This window comes from Pectinophora gossypiella, chromosome 17, assembly GCF_024362695.1.
Source record: "Pectinophora gossypiella chromosome 17, ilPecGoss1.1, whole genome shotgun sequence".
Classification (NCBI taxonomy): domain Eukaryota; kingdom Metazoa; phylum Arthropoda; class Insecta; order Lepidoptera; family Gelechiidae; genus Pectinophora; species Pectinophora gossypiella.
In genome coordinates this window covers 248,667-263,611 of record NC_065420.1, presented here as the reverse complement: position 1 = coordinate 263,611, position 14,945 = coordinate 248,667, and the positions used below count along the sequence as shown (strand labels likewise).

At 42.6% G+C, this 14,945-nt stretch overlaps 5 protein-coding genes across 6 annotated transcripts; 2 read left to right on the top strand and 3 right to left on the bottom strand.

Moving 5' to 3' along the window:
• Nucleotides 1-150: 150 nt before the first annotated feature.
• Nucleotides 151-6,394, bottom strand: LOC126374398 (cysteine and histidine-rich protein 1 homolog). Of its 2 annotated transcripts, XM_050021034.1 has the most exons (7): nucleotides 6,013-6,394; nucleotides 4,171-4,409; nucleotides 3,875-4,042; nucleotides 3,379-3,590; nucleotides 2,976-3,136; nucleotides 2,138-2,340; nucleotides 151-1,664 (listed from the first exon to the last, which is right to left on the bottom strand). In XM_050021034.1, exons 1-7 carry the CDS (start codon nucleotides 6,235-6,237, stop codon nucleotides 1,637-1,639), a joined length of 1,236 nt encoding a protein of 411 aa, XP_049876991.1. In that variant the 5' UTR covers nucleotides 6,238-6,394; the 3' UTR covers nucleotides 151-1,636. The 2 variants fall into 2 exon arrangements, with proteins under 2 accessions (XP_049876991.1, XP_049876990.1); XM_050021033.1 differs by lacking the exon at nucleotides 3,875-4,042 and having other exon boundaries at nucleotides 6,013-6,386.
• A 604-nt stretch (nucleotides 6,395-6,998) lies between these two features.
• LOC126374420 (SAP30-binding protein) lies at nucleotides 6,999-8,132 on the bottom strand. The gene has a single exon (XM_050021065.1). It carries the CDS (start codon nucleotides 8,010-8,012, stop codon nucleotides 7,149-7,151), a length of 864 nt encoding a protein of 287 aa, XP_049877022.1. The 5' UTR covers nucleotides 8,013-8,132; the 3' UTR covers nucleotides 6,999-7,148.
• Nucleotides 8,133-8,491: 359 nt separating this feature from the next.
• On the top strand, nucleotides 8,492-12,097 carry LOC126374298 (trafficking protein particle complex subunit 11). Its single transcript, XM_050020835.1, has one exon. It carries the CDS (start codon nucleotides 8,657-8,659, stop codon nucleotides 11,969-11,971), a length of 3,315 nt encoding a protein of 1,104 aa, XP_049876792.1. The 5' UTR covers nucleotides 8,492-8,656; the 3' UTR covers nucleotides 11,972-12,097.
• Nucleotides 12,098-12,263: 166 nt separating this feature from the next.
• On the bottom strand, nucleotides 12,264-13,096 carry LOC126374449 (proteasome subunit beta type-1). The gene has a single exon (XM_050021100.1). It carries the CDS (start codon nucleotides 12,986-12,988, stop codon nucleotides 12,290-12,292), a length of 699 nt encoding a protein of 232 aa, XP_049877057.1. The 5' UTR covers nucleotides 12,989-13,096; the 3' UTR covers nucleotides 12,264-12,289.
• A 596-nt stretch (nucleotides 13,097-13,692) lies between these two features.
• Nucleotides 13,693-14,270, top strand: LOC126374499 (dolichyl-diphosphooligosaccharide--protein glycosyltransferase subunit DAD1). Its single transcript, XM_050021175.1, has 2 exons — nucleotides 13,693-13,997; nucleotides 14,098-14,270. Exons 1-2 carry the CDS (start codon nucleotides 13,790-13,792, stop codon nucleotides 14,226-14,228), a joined length of 339 nt encoding a protein of 112 aa, XP_049877132.1. The 5' UTR covers nucleotides 13,693-13,789; the 3' UTR covers nucleotides 14,229-14,270.
• Nucleotides 14,271-14,945: the final 675 nt, after the last annotated feature.

The window sequence follows — 14,945 nt, the reverse complement described above, 5'->3', positions numbered from 1 at the left end:
TGGACTAAAGGGCCATGTCTTCTACTACTTGGTAACAGGTCTGATATAGGGTTCAACCAAGAAAGGCTTCAAGTTGTAGCCCTGCCCACCCTCGCAAGTATTGCTTGAGTGAAGCACTCTTCCGCAGCAAGTAATAATGAAACAAGCGTATAGTAATAACTTAGCGCTTTATTTAAAACCCAAAGTAAAGCTACGGGATATTAAAAAATATTTTTACTAAATAAGAATATGGTCTGTGGCCGCCGGCGCACTGTATATTATAATTCTGATTGTTTAATATATTCCATGATCGCTCCCGGACTGAGCGGTACATTCCAATCAAATGAACAAACTACAATTAAATAAGTAGATAAATATATCTAGAATTAAAGATTTTGATCACTGAATGAAAACGGCCCGAAACAAATGGATTACAATTTGACTGGAATGCACTCCATCAGATCAGACATATAAAACAACATATTTAAATCACAGCATTACAATCGAACACACATACACTAGATACAACACTTTTACATACATAACCTGCCCCCGCAGCATGCTACCCGCATATCGCGCCCGACGCGATTACTAACTCTATTGGCTGCGTGATAATTTGATAAATAAACCAATTCCATTGGCTTACCTACCGCGTCGCGCGGTATGCGCGGAGCACGTTATGGCTACTGGAGCTTATCAATAAGTTAAACATTTTTATTTTACGACTTGTCGTTACGATTTAGTTCACAGCGAAAACTTCAAGATCATTGTTAATTTATAGACACTATAATATCATGAGTAGAATCTATTACTATGGGAGGTCGCAGCGCCCGGACCTTCTGTTTAAAAGTAAGTAAAAGTTTAAAAGCACATAATGCTAATGTAATTTTTTGGCAGATGGTAAAATATTTAAAGATAAGGTAAGAAGCGTACCAGAGAGAAAATTGGCAAAGAATAACTTCTTCACATTTTTTTATTTTGCGCCCGTCTCGCTCTAAACATATGCCATGCTATATTCATGAACCCCAATATCCCGAGTAGTCCCGAACCAGCCTGTGACCTCCAGCAGCCGTACGAGCTTCCTCTAATTTACCCTACGAGGTTGACTTACACTAACAATAAATCCCAATAAATATAACTTTGTACTCAATATAATCTCGAACACTTCATTTTTGAATTCCGTCATGTTCACTACAATTTACATTAACTTACCGTGCAAGACCGTCAGGGGCGTAGCAACCAATATGGCGGCACGGGGGCGAAGTATTAATATTTACACGAAGGGACAGCACAAGATGGCAGCAGAGAGACAGAATACTTAAACGTTTGCTACGCCACTGATTTTACTTATAATAAATACACTAAAGAGTTGCAAGGTTTGAGAGAGAATGATCGGTCTGTTAAGTAGGTTTTGAGATGGGGTAGGGGATTAAAAATGGCGGTTTACCTATTTGTCCCTCGCTCGCACGTTATTGGCGTAGACAAATATGAGAGCCATTTCGATCCCTCTCTTGAAGTGATTGAATTTTAAGAGAGAAATATAATATGGACCGAGCGACTGTAATTTATATGAAGGTTGTCGTGTGCATTGCATCATCTTTGGTGAGCGTGGTGCGGGCGCTCAGGGCGCGGCCGCGGGCGACTGGGGGCTGGCGGGTCACTTTGATGTCAGGAACATTATGAGCCTGCAACACCACACTTAGTTAGGTTAGGTTTTGATTGGACATTGGTGTCCATTCGGGCAAGCACCAACTCAATTTGACAGGACCTATACTAACTCCGTCACTTTATTGCACGTATTGTTAGTGAGACGGCCATGTCTGTTTTGCTCTATCCCTTTAATCCACGTTCGCAACTGACCTTTGGTAACCAGATATGTATCGAGACGGCACTAATTTCTGGACTGTCAAACTAAAATTAGGTTAAATTTGTGACCGTCGATAGCCGTCATTATGAAAGTAAAAAAGTAGTTGCTTTGACAAGTTATCAGAGAATGTTGATAAATATACTGACAGTAGTAATATTTAAAAGTATAATGATGATTAAATCTCCGGGATGCAGGCAACGAAACCTATATGTCCTATAAATATATATTTACATGTAGCAAAGAAGTTTAAAATGGCGTGTTATGTCGCGAAGTATAAAGCAGGTAAAGTACCGGAAGTGTATAGCCTTGTTGGAGAGCAGGCGGTTGGTGTCGTCGGGGTCGAGCAGCGGCAGCCGCGCGGGCGCGGCGTCGGCCGCGTCGTCGGCGAACACGTGCGCCAGCGGCCGCGCCAGCAGGGCCGCCTCGCCGTACGGCCCGCGCAGCACCACCCACTGCACGCCCAGCGACACCGCCGACTTGCTCTTCATGATCAGCTGCCGACACCGCACGCTCCATTGTACGCTTGTACACTTGCACGCACACGCCGATAAGCGACGCTTGGCGATAGTACAAGACAGTAAGGCTGCGCTCTTTGGGCCGGATTGTACGTAAGGACGCTACGTTCGTATCAAAAAACCTTGTACGTGAATGGGAGACAACCGGCATGAAAATCTGTAACCTGTGCGCCCTAGCATGGTGCGACAACATAATATGATACAGCCTAGTACGAACGAGACCCATCAAGTATTCTGACAGCTGTATTACGCGCCATGTTATAACGCAAAAGGTATGGAGAGAAAGCGCGATCAGACGACATTATAAAAGTAAGTAATCACAGAAATGTTTAAAAGATGGGAGGCCGTAGAAAATGTAATGAACTTTCTCAATAACCTTAACAATGATCGATGTCAAGTAAAGTTTCAAAGGAGGACTCGTGTAGACACACCCCAGACATTTCATACAATACACCTCGTCTTACGCAGACGCTCACTTTGACGTTATCGTACACGCGCATCTGTGTGTGTGAAGTCACCTAGCTCAGCCGCTGGTGGCGAGCGGAGAGCTGCCGTTGCCTTATTCTGATAAAAACACCTACACTAGAATGGCATCCTGAGGAAGTCGCGTGTACCTGGTAGGTGATCTCGCGCTGCGAACTCTGTGTGGGGTCGCGCTGGTTCTTGTTGACGAAAGCCTTCACGACCCACTGCTGCCCGAACGCCGAGAACCGCGACGTCTCGTAGTACAACTTGTGCACGAACTCCTCCGTCCGGTACGGCTTCAACTGCAGGTCTGTTGGACAACCACTACATAGTTCTGACAACATCTACACTATCAGAACAGGTAGTCACACGTGAGATTTACATAGCCACTCCAGAAGTTCAAATTACGTTTCGGATTCACCGTTCTTGACTTCAGATTAATAGGTAATTATCTACTTACGTTGTCAAAAATTAAAACTAAGATTTGTGCAGGAAGAGTTCCTTGGATAAGTCGATAACGGCGAAAAGTTGGTTATATTAACAAAAACCTACCGTTGAATGTGATTTTCTCATAGGAGAGCAGGTCCAGGATCTGGTTGTAGACGGCCAGGTCGTCCCGGCGGCGGCGCTCGCGCTCGGCCAGCGCGCCCACCACGTCGGCGGCCGAGCGCGCCGGGTGCAGGCACGCCGCCTCGTGCGCCGCCGCCTCGTGCGCCGGCCCGCGCCACGGGCAGCCGATGCACGCGTACTGGCAGCCCGTCAGCCTGCAACCACTCACGCTGCAGCCGCCTGCGCCCGCGACACACAAATGGTGCGTCGCCTTGTGCAATCGGTCAAAAGATCACTAAACACCCGTGCATGATCTGTACAATTATAACTTCCTTTCACCTCATGCACGTTCCGTGTCAATCGCGAAACCGAGCCTAAAGAGAGCTATATACAGTATTACTAGCGCAGGATGAGTTCGGTTCGCATTACACCAGGTGTTACGGGCAAGCGGTACGTTAAGTTAGTGCGTCCGTGTGGCTGCGCCACCCCGTGGGCCCACCTGGCGCGGGCGCGGCGGGCGCGGCCCGGGCCGCGGCCCCGCGAGCCGTGCAGCGCCGCCGCCACCAGCCAGTACACGCCAGACACAATGCGAACCAAACCATCCAGCGCCGACCACCGCGACCCACGAGCCGGGGACTCCACTACCATCTGCGAGAACTCGAATTGCCTGCAGGAGAAACATCTGAGTTTGAATCGAAGATAGGAATGACCGACTATGACGGACATAATCCGCCATGTGTGGTTACAGCCGGTCCGCGTGAGGTTCGAGGTCTGTCGGGTAGATCGCTAGCGTACCTCTCGTCGCAAGTTTTCTCCTCGTGGTGCTGCAGCGAGTGGCGGGGGAAGACGCCGGTGCAGTACTTGCACTCGGAGGGCAGCTCCGATACTGTTTTCTCGACTGCGAGGTTGCGGGAGGCCGACGTCTTGGAGATCTCGACGCGGCAGTTGGGGCAGGTGGCCGCCTCGTCCCGCAGCCGCGCGTCCGCCAGCAGGTGTGTGAAACAGGGCGCACACATCAGGTGCCCGTTGGTGCACTGCAACCAGACACATGGTCTCAACACACTACAATAACTTGCCAAACACATTTTTTATGTCGGCGAGTGATAAACGAGGATGTGCACACAACATTTTGAACATATCTAGTGTTTTATAGGGTCAACTAGTTGTACATACCACCTACCACTGGAGTCCCACATCCCTTGTAAACACCAGATACTTTATAATAATATTCAAATACATGATGAAAAAGAAAAAATCTGCTGAAAGCAGCTTCCTAAAACAATTTATCTAAGTTCCACAAATTCTAACATGTTGTGTGCACCATGTTAATGTGTGCATGTGGATATTTGGTCTACCTCGTCTCGTCTGTGCTTGTGGCTCCTGTAAAAAAAAACTGCACAATAAATATAGCAATTACAAATAAAAGGAAAATAAAAAAAAACAACCTCAAATGAAAATCTTTAAAACTTCAATTTGTAAATTAAAAACTTATATCACTTTTAATAATTTAAAAAATGAACTTTTAAATTTACATGTTTTCATATAATATATGAAGTCAATATCAATTATAGTCTTGATGTGAATATGTTTGGAACGGCATGTTACTAATTTATCTGAGCAAATAAGGTAGTTGACAAGTATAAAAAACTGTATGTTTAACATTATTGTTCCAAAGTAGCCAGGAAGTAAATTAACAGGCAACTATTAAAACAAAATCACAATTTGTTGAAATTATTATTTACGGCCATCCTAAATCAAAGAGTTAAAAAGTAATTGCAATAGGAATATGTGATCATATATGTTCTAGTGTGATACAAGCTACAATCATGAAATTCAAACATTGATTTGCTAAATTGGGACGGAGCATTACCCCACCACTGCCTTTAACTATTAATATCTCCGGCTTTCAATGAGGTATTGAGAAACGGATTTCAGATTAATCATTAGGATATCTTGAGTAGATTGATGAATAGAAAAAACCAGTCAACTACCCTATTATGATAAAACTATATTTGTAGGTAGGTACTTGTAAGAAATTGTTGCAATTTTACCAATTCTTGTTAAACCAACATTTTAATTTTCAGAAATATCTTTTCATATGGAGGATTGGGAGTGTTTTGGGAGTTCTCAATAAACAACTAAATCTCTGAAACATTTCTTTATTGCAATGAAATGTTACAAGAGTATAGTACACACTACATTACTGGCTAGATAAGGTACACTAGTATCACAGTATAATACAACATCCTACCACAGTAGGTACAATATCACAGCTCCTTAACAATAACATCACAAGTACACAGAAGACAAAGAGGTCAGTGTGCCTCCACATACAGTAGCTAATCCAATAAAGTTAACCAACACAATTTGTATAGAACCTATAAATAGCCACAATATAGGGCGCGCAACACACACCATACAGAATACATAATATGACAAATAAGTTGCTACAAGGTAATGTAATGACGCCTTAAATTTTGATTTGATATTCAAATCGAAATGGATATTACGAACGTCGTGTAGGCGTCGGCACGACGCGTATGCCAAGCGCGAGAAAGACTTATGTAATGGAAGGTGCAAGACTCTATTTGAAAACAGCTGATGCAGCTGCAGCGAGTATCAGCTGTTTTGGAATACCTGGTAGACGGCCGCGGGCGGCAGGTCGAGGCACACTGCGCAGCACAGGATGCCTCCGAGCCTGTGCTCCAGCTTGTCGGAGCCCTCCTTATCCGAAACTATTTTACGTTTCTTAGGCGACGGGCCCTCTTCCTCATCTTTAGCATCGGGGGCTTTTGTTTCCAAAGCCTTCTCCGCAGTCTCGCTGGAGGAAGGCATGGGTTCGCTTGCCGGAGCTTCAGCCATTGCCCAGTATTTTGGAAACAAAATATAAACAAATATCAAAACACGAACACTATGCGCGAACTGCGTCACAACGTCACCCACAATACAATCGTACTACGCAAACGCAACACAAAGCGATAAACAAAGGTGTAGTGTTGTACTCATACTCAATCTATGGCCCAATCGAATACGTAATAAGTTCAAAGTTCGAAACATCGATATTGATTTTGAAATCGATATTGAATGGACTAGCTTGAAAATGAAAATAGAATAGCAAAAATAGAGGTAGAACTTGAGGGTAGAATACATAGACATATAGTAGAATATCAATCTTATATATTGTAATCGATAAATAATGTACCGATTTTCTTAGTGGACTCGAATGGCGAAGGTGAATTATCGTTCATTGGGGTCCATCCACTCACAATCAAGGATCATACTACATAGGTGCCTCTTTTTTAACGTTGGGAATTGCGTTACGCATACCACGTCATCCCTTCGGACACAGGAATGCACACACAAGTGCGACCCCGCCGGCGGACCCCTACGGGCCCAGCGCCAAGCGCTTCCTCCTCCCCGCCGAGGACTGCCCGGAACCCGGGGCGCAAGCGGAATTCTCCCGCTCTCTTCCTTCCCTGACACACATAGGTACCTCCAAACATAAGTTGTTATAACACTGTAAAATTGGAGATCTAAATATTATTATGATTATTGTTATTTATCTCAAAAGAAAAATGATTTTTATGCAATATTTTGGTGAAGTAAAATTATGAACAAAACTATTAATAATTACAAAACTTATATTTATTACAATACAAACAAACTTTATACAATACATATTTTTCATTATAATAAAGTCCCCTTAAAACAGAAGATTTTAAGCCTTAGGGCGTTTTAGCACTACTCCGATTCCTAGGTAGTAACTTTTCATGTCATATTTTAGGTTTTTTAGGCAAAGATCCAAATGCTGATATGACAGTGCCCTTAGTGCCTGTGGCGCTGCTGGTGAGTGGCTGCTGCACCAGGCCGGGCTGCTTGATGGTTGGTTTTGCTCCTACATTGGGTGCTGCCTGGTCCCATTTTGATTTCCTTTTCTTCTCATCATCACTTTCTGGTTTCTTAACTCCGGTTATAAAATCTATTTTAGCTAATTTCTCTTTCTTTTCCTTTTCCCTTCTATCCATTTCAAGCTTCTGCACGCGAGCCAACTCATCAAAGTAGGACTCCTTGCCCCAACGCAGCGGGTCATAGATTTCAGGAGGATAGTTTGTATCTAATTCATTGATGTCACAAAACTGAATGAGTTTCTCGTAGATGCTTGGATTACGGAAATTTTTCTTGCTCTGGATAAGTTTGTTAACATCTAGCCCCTCGTTCTGCATGCGACTGTAATACTTAGCAATAGTCTCTTGTAGTTCTTTCGAACATTTCCCAGCTGGTTCAGGTGGAATGACGACGCCGTCTTGTGAGTCGTCGGGGTCGGAGCGCGGCACCGCCTCGTCCGTGTCGGTGTCCATGGACAGTCGCCGCATGTCGTCCTGGTTCTCCGCACTCGGTGACAGCTGCTCCTCATCAGACACGATGGTGTCATCCACGTACGACACGAGGCGTCTCTTAGGTGACACTGGAGCGGAGCCTGACTTATTGGTGTCATCAGTAGTCTTAGGGCTCGGGGGAGCCGAATGTATTACCGTAGGTTTCTCTTTCTCGGGGGTTTGCTGATCATCTTCGATAGACTCTTCTCCTTCCGAGTCCGTATAAGTAGCGGTGAGAGAAGCGAGGGCTTGAGATGTCATGATCAAATCCCAACTTCCTACTAAAGTGTTCTTAGAATAATTAGAACTTATTAGTTATTATAATTTATTTGGAAAATATAACCAAACAATCAATTGAATCAATCGTTTCGTTCGTCAATCAATGCGGTTGACATCTAATAGCTCGTTCAAAAAGTATATAAAATTGTTATTTAATTTATCGGTAATTACCGGTAACATATTCCTAAACGAATGTCCTGCAACGCGGCAAAACGTTTCAATTTACGTAGAATTTGGTAAGAAAGCAATTGTAAATATATCCTAATTTAATAAATGTGATTCAATCATGACATCCTTGGAAAATATATAATTTTGCCTCGTTTTGCTGACATTTTGCAATATAAAAATCTACAGAATCCGTCAGAATGGATTAACGTTCACTTTTAAATTAATAATAAATTGATTATCTTCGACTGTACATAGAAGCGTAAATCCTAACGGCATTGTCATTTTGACGTTCGTTGATTGACGAATATAGAGATATGGGGGTGTTGGAGATTGCGAAGTCAAAAGATTTTTTTTCATATACGTTGTAAACCCTGTCGTAGAATTTATAATATGAAATAGCATCAGGCAGCTTCGTTGTGAGACATCAACGCTGAGGCTCGGCTGAGCCTGCGGCCAGGATGGCGACGCAGCCGAGCGACAACACGGAATTTCCGCCCGAGATCATCCTGAAGCCGCTGGCGCTGGTTGGGCTGTCAGGGCTCGACACCATTAACAACGCTGTGCACCGCGCCATATGGGATGCCTTCTCCTCTAACCGCCGCGCCGACCGAGCGCCTGTACGTTTTAAACTTCTGAATAATACTTTCGAATTTCCAGTGGTTAAGCCCAAAAGAAGTTCCTACGAATGGTATATTCCTAAAGGTATTCTGAAGAAGAACTGGATCCACAAGCGGGTGTCACTGATTCCTGCAGTCGTCATTATATTCTATGACATGGAGTGGAATGACCCACAATGGAATGAGAAGATTATAGAGTGTGCATCTCGCGTTCAATCGATCCGAGCTGCCGTGGAGGGACACGCAACGCGCGTGGCTGTCGTGGTGGTGCAGAGTGGGTTGTCCCCACCACCCTCCGAGTATATGCTCGGTGCTGAGAGAGCGCAGGCTCTGTGTGCAGCCTGTGAGATACAGTCAAAATCATTATTTGTACTTCCACACAGTGACCATCTCATAGGTTACATTATTCGCTTGGAAAATGCTTTTTATGATATTGCACAGAATTACTATCATCATGAAACAAAAAATATCAAGCAGCATAGAGATCATCTCAATAAGACCACACACCAGTACTTGTTTGTGAGACACCAGTTCAAGCTGGGTTTCCTCAACGAGCTGAAACAGGACCTCAGCACAGCACACAAGCACTACATGCATGCTTACAACAACCTGATGGAGACTAGGACAGTAGACACCAACACTCATGAAGTGCGCACAGTGGCAGGCTACATCAACTACAAGCTCTGCAAGTTGTTATTTGCATTGAATCTACCTAGAGATGCTATAGCTCAACTAAAAACACACATTGAAAGGTACAAAAGCAGAGTAGGTCCCACTGAGCTACTCTTTGAACATTATGCTTGGATTGCAAGACAATACAGTGCTTTTGGAGAGTTGTTTGATGAAGCAATACGAGCTGGACTGCCTGCCATCCAGTCCCAGCATCCTGGCTTCTACTATCAGCATGCCGCTCAATTTACAGTCAAGAGAAGACAAGCAATGAGATCAGTTTGTAGTGAAGCTACTCAGTACCCTCCGCCACCAGATCCCATGGAAGGTATTGTGGAATTTTATGGCCAGAGACCTTGGCGACCTGGCCGCCTCAGTGCTGACCCTCATGATCCTCAAAAAGAACAGGCAGCGGTATTGGCACTACAATATAATGAGAGGATTTTCAACCACTCTGCCTTGATCATTAGTTTCCTTGGCTGTGCTATTGCACAATTCAAAACATTCCACTCACCCCGGATGAGGAAGCAGCTTGTTGTGGAAATGGCAAATGAATACTTCTATTGTGCAGATTATGGCAAAGCATTAACATTATTGTCCCACATGCTCTGGGACTATAGGAGGGAAAAATGGTGGTTTCTGGCTTCTCATGTGCTAAATCGTGCATTGCAATGTGCTTATTTGTCAGCCAAAATCCAGGACTACCTGCAACTCTCAGTTGAAGCCTTGTCTAAATATATTCAAGTGCCAAATAATGACAAGGACAGAATATTCCAAAATATCATATCTATCCTCAACTTAAATATTCCTGGCCCTGAGCCTGATTTACCTGCGTCATCACAGAGCAAAGCCCTGGAGCTGTGGCAGCTGGCTATCGAGAAGGAACCCCTCACAGTGGCGGTGGACATGGCCAACATCTCTAGTTTCCTGGAAGTGAAGTCCAAGTTCAAGCAGCAGAAATACAGAATGGATGAGACTGTGGAAGTGGAGCTGTATGTGAGACTGAGCTACAACACTGTGCTGCATGTCAAGAATGCATTCATGACAATATCTAGTCATACTGAAACTATTGAGATTCCAATCACAAATGACACTAATGCACCTATAACTTTGGAAGGAGGTAAAGTGAAGAGATTTTTATGTCCATTTAAATCAAATCCCCTAGACAATGGATCTGATTTACATATCAAAAATGTGTCATTTGTCTTGGACTCTGATAGAAAGAGAAAAATAGTTATGAACTTCAAAACAGAAGAAAGCAAAGTGTCAGACTCCACCATCCATCCAGAGTTGCTGCATTTTATACTCAGTCCTAAAACAGATTATGAATTTGACTGTATAGTGCCTTTAACAACAGCTTCAGTGACAGCAAGGGAATGCAGATTGTCTATAGAAGTCTCCAATGCAAGTCCAGCCCTACAGGGGGAATGGTTCCCAACAACTTTTACCATAACAAACAATGAAGAGAGTTCTGTCTATGATGTCAAACTTGTTCTCTCTCTATTGGCTTCTCCTGACAACCCCAACCCAGAGTCAGTCACAGATTTGAGTTTACAGGAAGGTGAAGCCCAAACTCAACCATTGAAGATATCAGCTGGAAGTATCAGCCAATTGTCAAACAACACTCATACGTTTTATTTGAAGACCAACAGGACAGCAACCACTACTGTACAGATCAAGGTATCATACTTGATTGACCTTCCAGAGATATCAAAATTAGAATGTGTGAAAGACTTCATTACAAAGATCACAGTCATAAAACCATTTGAAGTATCCACTAACTTTGTAGCTATGAATTTTCAACCTATTCCAAAATGCTTTGTAGATGATCCATTTATTGTAATGCCACAAATAAAAATTTTGAGCCCATGGGAGCTAATGATATTGGATACAGACCTGGAGGTGACAGATTGCTTTTGCCATGGAGATGAAACAAGATCTTCTTCATGCATTAATAATTTGGAGGTGGCAGAGAGGAACATTGCCTCGGATGCTATCTGTATACAGGCGAAATATAAACCTAAGGATCTTCCTACAAGAGTCGGCCTTTACAACATTACATGGAGACGGAAAAACAATCCAAGTGGACACCATGTGATGAGCAGCACTGCTCTGTCTGGCCTGCCCATAGATGAGTGTCCAGTGTCCATTGAAGTCAATTACCCTGAGGTTGTAGAGCTGCTCACTTCAGTTCCATTAAAGTGTACTCTCATTGGAAAGTCACACATACCAGTTAGATTAAGTTTGACAGTAGAGGGCACCGATGCATACATGTTCTCAGGATATAAGAAGTTGTCGGTAACAGTGCCTCCTAATGAGAGAGTAGAGCTGTGCTACAACATTCATCCACTGGTTGCCGGCAACACAACACCTCCTCGGTTAAAACCCACAGTTCTGGGAGACACCACCAAGCAAGATGTAGTGAGAGAGATGTTTGAAAAGATATTTCCACAGAATATATTTGTTATGCCGAAGTACAATAAATGAATTGTATGTAATTATTATTCCTTGGGTTTTTATTGGAGATTGTAAATAATTTGAACAAAGTGTATAAGTTGTAATGTATGTAGTTACCTTATCTTTATTTTAATAAATAAATTCAGTTAACTGTTATGAATGGTTTCATTATTTACAATCATTATTCCCAAGTGTAATTTTATTGGCAGTAGTGTGTATGTTAAGCAAAAAACTAATGAATAAGTTGCCCAACAGAAGATCAGATGCTCAAATGATTCAAAATGAGAAGTAGGTCAATAGGAATGCTAATAAAAAGACATGCTCTTATAAAATGTATATTTTGAAAATCTAATCTTTACGGAGTTCAAACTTCTCCTCAGTGATGCCATTGGCTGTGATCATCAGAATGTAAATGCAGTCGCCAGTGTAAATATCACGCTCAGCTGCACTGATGAACACATCTTTAAGTAAAGCTAAAGCTTTGTCCTTAGGCAAAGGAGCCTCCACCACATTCTGCATATTCTTCAATCCAATTTGATTATCAAGTAGGGGCTGTAACTGTGCCCCGGCAGAGCCACCGGCGCGGTAGTTGGAGCGCTCGCAGTGGCCGATAGGGTCGTAGCTGTACACACAGCCTTTACCGTCAGCGTCCAGTCCAGCAAGAACATTAGACACATAGTAAGGAAAGAAACGTTTGTAGTATAGCATGGTCGAGAGCATCTGCGCGACGGCAGGGGTCGACATGGATTTGTTATGCTCGTGCTGGTACATCTGCATGCGCGCCTGCAGCAGCCGCGTCAGCGTCAGCGTGTCGCACCAGCAGCCCGTCGCACCCAGCACTGTCGACTCCGACAGCCGGAACAGCTTCTTCTGCTCCCTCGTGTAGATAGAGTACCCAGTACTTAGCCGAGTGTCTGCCCCAATCACGGCATAGTCTTCGCCGGCGATCGCCACCACGCTCCCCCCGTTGTCAGCGTACGGTTCGAAACGATGCTGTGTAGCACCGGGTACGGCATATTCGGGAAAATTTTCAGCCATGCCCATCATTTTGTTATTCGTTTACACTGTAAATTGTGTTTAATGAAAATGAAAAATACAAATACTGAATGACATGCACAAATTCCGTAAATTCACGATTTTGATTTTTGACATTTTTTTTTTTTTTGGTTTGGTTTTCCCCGAAGGGTAAGGCAAAGGGAACTATGCCCATACAGCCATGTCTGACGTATTTTTTTTCTTGATGATTAATGAAATGATGAAAGGTGATGATGATGAAACCTAAGCCCCCACCCTCGGAGTAGACTCCTACTCCGAACCCCAAACGAATTAACTCAAAAGCCCGCATAAACTTTTGAGTTATGAGCGGCTTCCTGACACGAAGCGAAAATAGGCAGATACACTTTGTTTATTGAATACTCCAATATAATAACACTCGCGAATGTCTTCCGACTAACTTAATGCGATCATTAACCACAAAACACCACTTCGTATTAATTATTTAGATTATTCAATGAAGAAAGCAACTGTCCCGTTCCCGCCTCCCGCCAAAAAGCCTTTTGATTTTTGACATTAGGTAGGTTTTTTTTTGCTCAAAGCTAAACGTTCGGATACACTTAGTTTTTTAAAACCGGTAACATCCGACAAACATGTTTTCCTGACACTTTGATACAATTGCTTTGATAGTAACAAGGAGGTAACAAGACAGAGTTTTGTTTGACACACCGTCTGCAGGATTCCAGGCCATAACCCTTATTAAAAAAAAAAACCGTCTGCAGGGTCGACCGACATTGATTGAGCTGACGTGTTATTGTTGATTGTAAAGCTAAAAAGTCTGAAAATCCTATCAAAATGTCCTCTTTAACTGCTGTAATCCCAAAATTGTACCAAGAATATACCACCAAGACTCCCAAGAAACTTAAGATTATCGATGCATACTTATTATACGTGTTTTTAACCGCAGTCATTCAATTTGTGTATTGCTGTCTTGTCGGCACATTCCCGTTTAATTCTTTCTTGAGTGGCTTTATTTCAACCGTTAGTTCATTTGTTCTTGGAGGTAAGAAGATTTATATCTTATTAACAAATAATTGTAAAGGAATTAAGACGTTTTAACGTTTCTACAAGCATATAACCTATCATATTTATACTATTTCCAGTGTGCCTACGCCTGCAAGTGAACCCAGAGAACAAGAATGAGTTCCAAGGGCTGAGCGCCGAACGAGGATTTGCCGATTTTATATTTGCACACTTGGTACTACACATTGTCGTTGTTAACTTCATAGGTTAAATTGTTACAATTACTAAGAAATAGATCTTCTGTACTGTCACAGTTATTGTATTATTTTTCTGGCGTCACTAACTAACTAAAATAGTGCAACTACTTAAACTTGGGACAATAATAATTGAAACAAGTTCCAGCCATAGATTGTTTCTTGCTTTTCAACTATTCAATCTACTAGTGGATTAAACTACGAAGTCACGTTAAGCTATTGTGTCCCGACTATTAGCCATAAAACATTTCTTATCAACCCCCAGTGGAGTGGAGTAAGCCTATGCCCCTTCCAGTTAATGGAGGGGAGGCCTACTGCCTTGACCAGCAGTGGGACATAATACGGTTGAACATCAATATGTATCAAAATTCCAATGAACAGGTTTTCTGTGTATGTTACAAACATAGTGGTTATCTATGAGTGTAAAACCAAAATTACTAAGTGGCTTCTTAAACTTTCGTACGAGGACACTGAGGAATTATTGCATATTTCTTCATAAAACTAAACCCAATTTATTTTCAAGAATAATTATCAAATAAGACTAAAGAAAGAAATAACACCAAAGTGATCAAATTTATATAATATAAATAAAAAAAAAAAATACTTTGTATTCTTTTTATGTTTTACTCTTTTACACACCCTCTCACACACACTCACGTACAACTACATTCCACACAAAGAGAGGATCTTTCTTTGTTTTTTTTTTTGTCTTTTTATTTTGTTAAGCCAGTCAT

Bases quoted from the DNA above. Each gene is read 5' to 3' on its own strand.
- LOC126374420 (XM_050021065.1), bottom strand. From the start codon at position 8,012: ATGACATCTCAAGCCCTCGCTTCTCTCACCGCTACTTATACGGACTCG.
- LOC126374499 (XM_050021175.1), top strand. From the start codon at position 13,790: ATGTCCTCTTTAACTGCTGTAATCCCAAAATTGTACCAAGAATATACC. The intron at 13,998-14,097 runs GTAAGAAGATTT...TACTATTTCCAG, and splicing joins TAGTTCATTTGTTCTTGGAG to TGTGCCTACGCCTGCAAGTG.
- LOC126374449 (XM_050021100.1), bottom strand. From the start codon at position 12,988: ATGATGGGCATGGCTGAAAATTTTCCCGAATATGCCGTACCCGGTGCT.
- LOC126374398 (XM_050021034.1), bottom strand. From the start codon at position 6,237: ATGGCTGAAGCTCCGGCAAGCGAACCCATGCCTTCCTCCAGCGAGACT. The intron at 3,137-3,378 runs GTAGGTTTTTGT...GTTGTCCAACAG, and splicing joins TGAGAAAATCACATTCAACG to ACCTGCAGTTGAAGCCGTAC. The intron at 2,341-2,975 runs GTACACGCGACT...CGGTGTCGGCAG, and splicing joins AGCGCGAGATCACCTACCAG to CTGATCATGAAGAGCAAGTC.
- LOC126374298 (XM_050020835.1), top strand. From the start codon at position 8,657: ATGGCGACGCAGCCGAGCGACAACACGGAATTTCCGCCCGAGATCATC.